At 38.0% G+C, this 11460-nt stretch overlaps 1 protein-coding gene across 7 annotated transcripts in view; it reads right to left on the bottom strand.

Moving 5' to 3' along the window:
- Positions 1-10833, bottom strand: part of Atp9b (ATPase phospholipid transporting 9B (putative)) — a 449279-nt gene extending 438446 nt beyond the window's left edge. For 5 of the 7 annotated variants that reach the window (XM_023700057.1, XM_023700058.1, XM_023700059.1 and 2 more), the window contains exon 1: positions 10570-10833. In XM_023700057.1, the coding sequence (XP_023555825.1) occupies positions 10570-10691 (122 nt within the window). In that variant the 5' untranslated portion in view covers positions 10692-10833. The remainder of the gene's footprint in view (positions 1-10569) is intronic. The other 2 variants (XM_004640201.1, XM_004640202.1) reach the window with 1 other exon arrangement.
- Positions 10834-11460: the final 627 nt, after the last annotated feature.

The following is an 11460-nucleotide window of genomic DNA, read 5'->3' as shown; positions in this document are numbered from 1 at the left end:
TAAATAAATAAATAAATTTAAAAAAGAAGACCAGCAAGTGCTATTAGAGTGTAAAGAGGACAGAGATGACCAGTGGAACAGAAGTGCAGCAGAATTACAGCTGAAGAGGTAGGTAGGAATAAGACACACATGGCCAAAGAAGCACCAGTAAGATATTTCAGCTTAGTTCCAAGTATAATAGGAAGCCACTTAGAAGGTTTGAATATGACAATAATTTGTTTCCAAAAACGACTTTCAAGTCACTTAAACTCAAACAAGAGAACATGTCTTGCTTGTCAAACAAGAAAAGTTATCCTTAACATTCAATGTGCCTAACTCTTGGACAAACAGGCAATCAACTGCTGGCAAGTGGTAAAAAATTAGTAAGCATGGCAAGCCTTTATTTTTGTAAAGTATACCAATTTTAACCACAGGTTCTAATTATCCATAGAAATTAAACCTATGTACAAGATTTACCTACAGAAATGACTATCACTACTGGTCCTGGCTGGAAAAATAATCAAGGAAACAGAAAAAAAAAAAACCCTCAATAGCCATGATTAAAGAACTGGTTAAATATATGCTAGAATGCCACATTGTCACTAAAAATGATAGAACTTTCACTGAATATGCTAGGAGAAACAAAATCACTTATTTTCACACTATTTGAATACAGCCTTCCACCCATCAAAATAGTGCTCAGTTTAGTATTTAGGAAAAAAAAAATCTATAAACAATTCCAATTACTGTGGATAATATCATGAAACTTCTTTATAACATAAAAATTACATTTTAGATGATTTAAGCAAGAAAAAAATTATATGATCTGTCAAGTAACAATCCTAAAACAAAAATATTTTCCCTTTAAAAGTCATTTTAGGGCCTAGGATATAACTCAGTATACAAGTGCCTGCCTGACAAGTGCAAGGTCCTGAGTTTGATCCTGGTACTAAAAGGGAAAAAAAAAAAAAAAAAAAAAAAAAAAGGTCATTTTCCTTACTTCTCTATAGACAATCAGATGTTTTAAAACAATCAACTAGGAAATGAATAAACAAAATATAACTAAAATGAATACCACTTACATGTAATGTTATACATACATTTCTAGTCTTTTTCATTAAGTTTTCCAAGAAGTGATATCACACTTTAACAAAAGTCACAATCTCATCAAGTTTAACATTGTAAAAGCAGTATACTAAGTTCTGCAAGATAATGAATATAAGCAACATCATGTTTGATAACCTAGACTTGAGAAATGCAGCCTTTGAACTGGCAAGCAATTTATTCCATTTCCAAAGCAATTTTCCTATTGTATTGAAAATTTCACCTCAGTATTTAAAAACAATAAGATGATGAATAATGGATTTTTTCAGAGACCGCTAAGCAGAGAATCTTAAGTGTCTTTGTTGTCTGGTGTCATACACACTTAATTGGTTTGTCACTCAAGAAAAATCAACGTTTCTAGCAATTAAGTATAATTCTGGAAACATTTTTAAAATGAGTAAAAACAATGTGAACAAAGACGACAGAACAGATGATACAAACCCAAGAGTACTGCCATGCTAAAGAAAGAGGACAGCTATCTTAGCTGCTGCCAAAAGCTTTTAAAAAAGGAAAAAAAAAAAAAAAAAGAAAAAAGAAAGAAAAATTAGAAATTTTCAACAGAACATCCAAGTACTGGAAGGCATATAATTTACATGTATCTAAATAAAAGTAGGTCAAGCAATAACCAGCTTGAGCTCACATTTTACTTAAAGCATCCAACAGCTTTACTGTTTCCATTTAGATTCAAAACACTTCTGAAAAGTCAACTGATATTAAAGGGAGAAATACACTTAAAATTTGCCTAATACTCAAACCTTCTTAAGAAAAAATAAACATTTCTCCTGTACCTGTACGCTAATAAAGAAAAACAAACAGACTTAAGTGCTATAAACAAATGTGCCTAGTTCCTTAATCACAAGAAGGTACCAAAATCAATTATCTCACTTATGAACTAAGAAACAGCAAACTATATGAACTGATGAGAAACTTGGACTCTCCCTCCTACAATAGAAAAGAGAAAGAATGCTCTGGTTTGCATGTTGTGACATGTCATGTCCCTACCCTTGTATTAAGAGTTAATGGCAGGGGGCCAGGGAGATAGCTCAGTAGAGTAATCACTTCCCTGGCAAGCACAAGGACCTGAGTTTAATCCCTGGTTCCGAGAAAAAAAAAAAAAAAAAAAGAGTTAATGGCACAATGTTATAATTTGGATCTATAATACCCTCCTCCCCACCAAACTCTCACTTGGGATATGAGTTGGGACTCACTTAGGACTGCTAGTTGAAACAGCAAGTCACTAGGAGCACCATTTGGATGAGTGTATCTCCTCTTCCCTGGCCACTATATAGCTTTCCTCCTGTTATGTGATACCATTTCTGCCTTGGAGCCAGCTTATCACGCACTATACCCACTGAAACCACAAGTCAAGATAAACCACTCTTCCTCTACATGGTAAGTGTTGGGTATTGTGTCCCTCAGGACAGGAGAGTGACTAAGACATACAATAATCCAATGTGATACAAAAATACAGATTGAGAAATTTCAAGTCCCATGACCTGCTAGCTCAAGATGTCCTGCTAGATTCCAGATGCCTTGCATTGTGATGCTCCCTCTGATTAACTCTGTCTTCATGCTAATACCATTATGGTACAGGAAAGTTAAGCGAAATGTTTGTATTATGGCAAGTGTAAAGAATTTTTTACAGTTGAGTGAACTATGGATCCCTTTTAAACAAAACTCTCATAAACCTGTACAAAAAAAATGGGTCTGATGTGATGGAACCTGGGCCTCATCAATTTGATGAACACCATTTTAAGACTCACTTGGGGATAAGAAGGGCCTAGGGGAATAATTTAGTGCTAGAATGCACACCTTTTAAGAAAAGAGGAAGGAAAGAGGGAGAAAAAGAAGAAGGAAGACAATAATTCAAGAATCCAGGAAGGGAAAGAGGGAGGCAAAGAAGGAGCAAAAGGCTTAAAGAAGAAAAAATTCTGTACTCCCAAGAAAACCTCTTCAATTGTGAACCACAACAGTAAAGAAGGACTCATATTTACAATTAACAGACTATTTGATTATAAAATTTTTAAGATTCAGAGAAAATTGTGTAATTTTGTATAGACCTGAAGAACAGGAAAATCACCATTACGAAAATCTATTGCATCTTCCCAAAACACTAATATAGTATTTTACAGATAATCAGACAATAGCTATCTATTCTCAATAGAATTATTCTTTTAAATGCTAAAGTTTGTAATACTATACTGCAAAAGCATAGTCAATAGCCCTACTGATGGAAAAAGCATAGAGAAAGTACTAACAGACTTGGAAAAAGAAAAAATAATAATTGTTATGGTTCCTCTCTAGAGTTCTCCCCAAAGCCTCCTGCATTTATAGGTAGGGCTTTTGGATGTGGCTAGATCTATGGTCTATGATACTGGGATTAAGGGTTTATGGTACTAGATTAGTCCATTATTTGGTTTAACATAGTTCTGGGTATAGATAATGGGAACCCCCACCCTGGTATGAATGGCACCACCCTAAAGGCTTGTAGCCTGGATGTGATAAACAGACAAAGGGAAGCTTGCTGTTTGCTGCTTTTCTCCCTGCCTGCCTTGCCGCGGACTCTTTCTCCTCTACCATACCTCTCTGCCACGCCTACCTGTACTAGAGCTAGTCAACCACGGACTGAAACCTCTACAAAGAGAGCTGTAGTACATCTTTACTCATTTCACTTATGGGTATAGGGTATTTTGTCCCAGCAATGAGAAAAGTAACTAAGACAATAATGTTCAGTGTCATTAGTTGTTCAATCAACTACAAACATAATTGTGTGATAGTTATTTAAAACACAGACTTGAAAAATATCAAATTAGGAAATGACTTACTTTCACAGATATTCATGAGAAATTAATGTGAGGAAACTGTGCTAATACATAGCTGCATTTCTTATGAATTATGATTCTGCTTACTAATATAAAAATAGATCAGTATTTATCTTTAATAACAAAAGCACTGTGATATTAAATTTTTTAATGTTTACTATATACAAATCACTTAATTCTCTCAGAAAGTTTAGGATACAAATTCAATGATTAAAAAAAAGTTAGGTAAGTTATAACAATTTATCAACACTAATCTAAATATGTTATTTTAAGTTGGTATAATTAAAATACAATAAATTTCAGCTCTCAATGTCTTTAAAATTATTGAATTCCTTGTACATGATAAGAATGTCAATTTCAAAAAAAAAAGTCAGTTTCATACATTTTTAATTTAAAAGAAAGGCTTTAAAAGCTCCAAAATAAAACCCCATATAAAAACTGTCCTTTATCAACCACAGCTATATAACTTTCAACTGGCCATAGTGGAGATTAGGTTTCAAAATATAAAACTTCATTTTTAGCAAAACAAGACAATCCACTGCTCAATTTATACTTTTTATTGTTAGGTGCTTATTGTTATATAAAAGTTACTTAACAAAACAGAAATACTAGAAAAATCATAATTTTTGGTAAAATTTATACGGATTCAACTACAGGCTAAAAGAGTTCTTTAAGAGATAATAAAAATGATCAAACACGACTGGTTAAGTGTATACAGTTTAAATGGGTGACTTGTATCATATGAGAATTCTATCTGAACATCTGCCAAAGAATGAAAAGCAATAAAAATGATTTTAAAATACAAGAGTAAGTGCAGGAAAGTAGCTCAATGGTAAAGCACCTATCAGCACATGTAAGGCCCTAGAATAAGACCTCCAACACCAGACCAAAAAGAAGGGGTGGAAATAAAAAGAAAAAAATAAATCCATTACCCTTTCTTTCTAGGTCCCAACCACATTGGAAGATCTATTTCTCCATTGTCCTTCCACTCTGAGACAGCTGGAGAGGGAAACGAAGACCAACAAGGACTCAAGACCCAAGGTGCAATACAACAGTAAATCCAAAGTTTTCTTTGTTTGTGCTGTATTACAGACAGACCTGACTGAGAACAGACTGTCTCTCCACCAAAGGATCAGGTTAAGGGGTCTGCTAGTGGATAGAAGACTTTTAGATAAGAACTGTACTATCCCATTCAAACAAGATGGAAAAGGCACAACCCATCCTATACTAGGCAACATCCTTCATCCCTACTCTTTAGCTGTAAGAAAACACTCTCCTCTCCTAGAGTGGAGGTGCATGTTTATAATCCCAACACTTGGGAAGCCACAATAGGGGGGAAGTCCATGACTTCTTCAAGGAAAGCCTGAGCTACATACTGAGTTCAAGACCAGCCTGAACAAGACCATTTAAAAAAAAAAAAAAATGGGCTAGCCAGCTCAGCAAACTAAAGCACCTGCTTAGGTAAAGCAGCAGGGATTCAGAGCAAGCAAGCCAGCCAGGCCCCAGCCCCAGCCCTGGGATGCACTGAGACACTGATTGAGACTGGGCGTGGTGGCATGCGCCTGTAATCCCAGTGCTCAGGAGGCTGAAAATAGGAGAATCACTACTTAAGTCCAATCTTGTGTAGTGAGACCCTGCTGATCCTGTACTAAATACATAAAAAAAAAAAAAAAAACCCAAAAAAACCCCCACTCTCCTCATAGCCAAGATGTGTCAGAGAAGGCCAAGGGAGCACATGGATATCAATGAATCTCACCTGGCACCTATTTTGAAGTATACAGACAAAATGATAACCTTTTACCCCTATTTTTTAAAAAGTTTTAACACATTGAGTTTAAAGATCTAAATGACTTTTATTAGCAATTCATGAGTCAGGTAGCATCCCACTGAAATGACGAAAGGAACAAAAAAGCAGCTAGTCATTTCCTTAAAGGGCTGAAACAAGCAGGACTTTCTTATGCCAGCTCGGGCTAATTGGGGCCTTATGGATTGGTTGCTGTGAATCTGCTGTTCTGTTAGAAAACTATTCTGTTTTATGTTCAGTTTGATTATGTAGCATAGCACTAGCACAAGTGACTCCATTCTGGTGCAGACTGCTGGAGCTAGTGCAGGAGCTCTGTCTCACAGCCACCAAAACTTTTACTCAACACCCTTGACCAGTGGCACTAAGGCACATATGCCCCTTTCTACCAGATCAGAGGTTAACTAAGAAGCAAAAGCTACAGGCACCTTCCACAGGTAGGAAGTATCTGCCCAAGTAATCTCTGTACAGGCCATGAAGGAATGATACCAGGTCCTCTTCCCCTATCAGCGAACCTGGTATCAGCAGAGACTGGTGAATCTCAGAACCCACATGGGCCCAGAAATAACAGGGCACTCTTCCCCTATGAGCTGTCAAAGGTAGCTATGTGGGGAACCACCCTCTTTGCCACATCTAGCAACAACAAGGTAGCATCCTCCATACTGCCCACCAGTCATCTAAATGATAACAAAGAACGCCTGATAAAGAAGATTTAAATAAGGTCCAGAGTCTCATAATATCCAAATGTCCTGAATGCAATAAAAAAAAAAAAGTCACTCATTATACCAAAATCTGGACAAAAACTTAAATGAGAAAAAGATTAAACAAACAAATAAATAAATAAGGGCTGGGGAAATAGCTGGGAGGGCTAAGTGCCTGCCCAGCAAGCACAAAGACCCAGGTTCAATCTCCGGTACTACATGCCATGCCAGCCCTGGAAACCCAGATGCATTGTGCTGACCACTGAAACCAGGTGCACGCCTATAATCCCAGCACTAGGGAAGCTGAGACAAGAGGATCACTAGAAGTCCAAGCAGCGAAGCAGGACCCTGTACCAAATAAAGATAGATAGACAGACAGATAGATAGATAGACAGACAGACAGATAAATAAGTAAATGTAGTTGTTCAGATTACCAGATATAAGCATAGAAAATTGTAATGACACAAAGTTCAAACATTCATTATAGAAATGTTTCAATAGGCTATCATGATCATGTGAGACAAATGAAAAGATAATTTCAGCAAAGATAGCTAATATGAACAAGAATCAGCTGAAATTTTTTAAACTGAAAAACAATGAATTTGCTCAACAGAATGGAGAAAGAAGGGGGAAAAAAACTGTGAACTTGAAAACAGAATAGAAATTACCCAAAAGGAAATGGGTTTCAAACAAATGCACTGAAACTTAGGAACCAGATGAATCACAATTAAGATTCGCAAGGTGTCGTAAAAGACATAGAAGAGATGAGACAGGCTAAAAAAACTTATCAGATTTGACAAAAGATAAACTTAGAGTCTCAAGCTAAGTGAAACCAAAATTGGATAAGCATTAAAAAAATATGCAAAGCCCATAATAACCAAACTATTGAAAACTAACAACCAAAAAAAAAAAAGCTTTCCAGGTAATGAGAAAGAAATAACACCCTATCAGAAATGGAAAACAATTCAACTGACATCAGCTTTCTTCTCATCAGAAACCACGTAACCAGAAAGAAGCATATTTTTTAGTAAACAACTGTCATCCCCAAATTTAATAGTTTTTTCTCTTTTCTGATAAGACGCCCAGCAGATGCCTAAAACCACAGACAGTACTTAACACTATATATTTTAATTTTTACCTACACATACATTGTTACATAATTTATTTATGAATTAGGCCCAGTAAGAGATGTACAATAACAAAATAGCACAACATCCAGCAACACGCTTGTAATAAAATTTGGAACCATTACAACTTAAAATATCACTACACCACCATGCCAGACCAGAAGATGGCATTTAAAGTGTAAAACCTAAATGAAAAAAGATCTCCAGGCTTCACTGGAAGAGGGAAAATTCATGACACCAACATACCTGTGATATTCAGATCAAACACTTGAAAACTATAAAAGACTTTTGTTCAAAATACTCAGCAGATACTAATACAATGTTTAAGTAACTGCTCCCCAAAACCCAAGCAAAGGCAAGAGAAACATGGGAATGAGAATCTGAAGAAATAAAACAATAAAATGCCACATTGAAGTTCTAACATATCAACAGGCACCTTATATTTAAATGTCACCAATCAAATGACAGATTGAAAGAGTGGATTAAAAATCACAACCCAAAAAGAAATCACTTCACATATGTCTCAGTTACTTTTATTTCATTGCTGGGACAAAATACCTGACACCCAAAATTAAGGAAGGAAAGGTTTATTTAGCTCACAGTTAGTGAAGGTTTCAGTCCATACTCAGCTGGCTCCAAGGCAGAGGAGCACATGACAGAGGGCAGCAGTTCGTGGCTGTGGAAAACAGCAAAGAGCAAAACAAGAAGCAGTGGCTTAGGCAGCTTATTAGCCTCTCTTCCTTCCTTATATTGTATATTCAGGCTGTCTGACCCAGGGAGGGTGTAGCGCTCACACCCATTATCCCTGCATTGGATCTTGAATTAATCACAAACTCTACAAGCTGGGTCCATGACTGATGAGGCTTTGAGGGGACACCTAGACACAAATCATAATAAAATTCTACAACATAAATAAGCTGTAAACTAATAACACCCAAGCCCAAGTTTAAAGAAAGAGTGTCTACTCTACTAGCAAAGTGAATTTTGGGGTAAAGAAAGTAGAGACAAAGATATTATATTTTAAAAAAGGACGACCCACTTAGAAGACACAGGATTCTGAACATACCAAAGTACACCAAAATTTACCGAAAAACATAATACATAAAGTAAACCTGATAAGATTCAAAATGTGATAAAAAGGTACTTTAAATGGGAAGCATTTAACACTCTCCTGTGACTATTCAAAGAATTACTGGGGCTGGGGAGATATTTCAGTTGAATAAGCACTTCCCTGGCAAGCATAAGGGTCTGAGTTCAATCCCCGGCTCAGCAAAAAAAAAAAAGAAAAGAAAAGAAAAGATAAAGAGAATTACTAACACAATTACTCATAGCTAATATCAAGGAGGAAAGGAGAAACAGTAGCTCGGGAAAACCCACTTCCTCAGAGGCACTCTGACACAGTGCATATAGGTTTATCTGTAATCTTCAACATTCCATAAGGAAAAAATATTACTCACCTTTTTATTTTATTTTATTTATTTTTTTCTTTTTAGCACCAGGAATCAAACTCAGGACCTTACACTTGCCAGGCAGGCACTGTGCCACTGAGCTATCTATCTCCCCAACCCACCAATTTACAGATGAGGAAATTAGGGATCAGAGTTTCAGTTTCCTAAGAACTGTGTATCTTCCCCCCAAAATTAAAAGCACCATACCATAGTGACACATGTACACCTATGTTTATAGCAGCGGTCTGTAAAAGCCAAATCTTGGAAACAACCAAGTATCCATCAATTGGTGAATGAATAAAAAACTGGTTTTTTTGTTTTTGTTTTTGTTTTTGTTTTTGTTTTTTTATACAACGGCATACTATTCTGTCATAAAGGAGGACATACTCAAGACATTTCCAGGAAAATGGATGCACCCTGAGTCCATATGTGAAATAAAATTCACACATGTGTGAATACCAAATTATTTCTCTGGTGTGAGAAACCAAAAATATAAATAAGGACCAAAATGTATTGCAAAATAGGAGGAAAATGTTCAAACTGAGCAGAGAACGAGAGAGGAGAGGGAGAAATAAGGGAAAAGTACAAAAAAAAATTTACAAAAGAAAAACATGGAAACAAAGCTTTATAAATGGGGAAGGATGGGAAATTGTGGGTAGGGAAATGGGAGAAAAGAACAAGTTATATCACGTGCAGATACAATTTCTCTATGATGAATGTGATCATTATGAATATCTAAAATATATCAATAAAATCTAATTTAAAAAATAAAAATAGTACAAGCCAGAAAAAAAGAAACCTAAAATCAGTTAAGTGGAGCTCTATAACATTACACACTTAACTCTTGTGGTTACATACAGAATTAGTTGTTCAGACAGCCAAAACTTATTTGAAAACTCCGATTCTGAATTAATGGGATATAGAGTGAAATGTGTATTTTTCACTGCTTGCTATAACACTTTTTAAAGTTTTTTATAAAACAGTATTCTTTCAAGTTTCTTTTTTAAATAAAGCAGTATTATCTTTTTTGGATGAGACAAGTTAAATATGAGCTAAATTCAAGTAGTATCCTACCCAGGTTAAGTATAAGACTTCTACTTTAAACCAAAGGTCTGTACATCTTAATTCAACCGCTAAACTGTGGCCCCATTAAACCATTTAACTTTTCTGATTCTCCAATTCCAATTCGTAAAAGCAACATTTCCGGTCCAAAACTACTGTGCATGTACATGTGTAACTGCCAAGTAGACATAACAGGCAAATCGAAACGTGTCACCTACATTTCACTTCCGTGACAATTTGTGATACCGAACAACGTAAGTATCTAGCGCTGTAATTAAAAGTTGCACCCATCCTCTCATTTAAAACGGTCAGACGAGTAAGTGGGAGGGCCAATTGTAAGCCATCAGTAAGGGACACTGGAGTCACCTCCTCTTTATAGGGGAATGGTGAGCCCGGCCGGACAGCGGCTCGTGCTCGCTCCGGGTCATCGGCTCAGCCTAGACTGCCGGCTCCACGAGGTCCGGCGGGCCGCGAGGGCGAAGCCAGGGTGTCCCGGGAAGAGTCGAGCGGCCTGCCCGCCGTTACCTTCCGCGCCGGTCAGGCCCCGACCCGGGGGCCGCGGGGCTGTAGTAGGCCGTGCGTTTGTGGCTGGAGGCGGCCGCTGCCGAGGCGCTGCGCACAGGGTACAGAGGGATCTGGTCTGCCATGTTCGAACTTCCCTACCCGCTCTTTTCAAAGCGGAGTTTACCCCACTTTCTCCCCTGAGCTCCAACTAGGAAGACATGTAGTCCGCCCGGCTCCGGGCCCCGGCGGGGTCGCCTCCCGATGGCGTCAGGGAGAAGCAGCGAAGCAGAGGGCGTAACCAGATAGGCCCCGCCCGCGGCCGGCGCCGATGACGTCACCTCACCACAGAGAACCCTAGGTCCCGCCCACGGCGCCAGGACCAATGACGTCACTAAGAAGTGCGCGCCTCCAGCGGGTACTTTTTCCAGAAGAGGGTTCTAAAGCGGTGAAGGGTCACCCCGTAGTCTCCCGAAACCAGTGGAGGTTCAGGGTCACCCTGAAATGCCTAGCTGCTCGCGTAGTCGGATCGCAGCAAACGAGGAGACGTCCACTGGGGCTGCAAACCACTTTATCTCTCGCCCGCACCGCTGAAAGTCGCGGAGCTCCCAGCAACTCTACAGGAGCTCCCGGGGGCTTTCCTCATCGCGGGGGCCAGAGGCACCAAGGCGGATTCCGCGCGGGTATTCAGTCGTCGCTCCCAGCTCCCCCAGACTTTGAGTTCCTACTTCATGCATTCCTCAGTCCCTTCTACCTGCGCAGTTGTTTAGATTTCTGCTATGCTTAAAGAGATTGCTAGACTTCATTCTCTTAAATTACTAAGAGAAGTTACAATTAAGTCTTTAAAAAGTTCTGAGCTTTGCCAGTTTATATTTAAATATGTTACTTACAGTTTAAGACTTTAAATTATTTCTG

This window comes from Octodon degus, unplaced genomic scaffold (genome assembly GCF_000260255.1).
Source record: "Octodon degus isolate 3935 unplaced genomic scaffold, OctDeg1.0 scaffold00120, whole genome shotgun sequence".
NCBI lineage: Eukaryota > Metazoa > Chordata > Mammalia > Rodentia > Octodontidae > Octodon > Octodon degus.
Note: the sequence above shows the minus strand (reverse complement) of the source record. Positions and strands in the feature narration are given on the sequence as shown.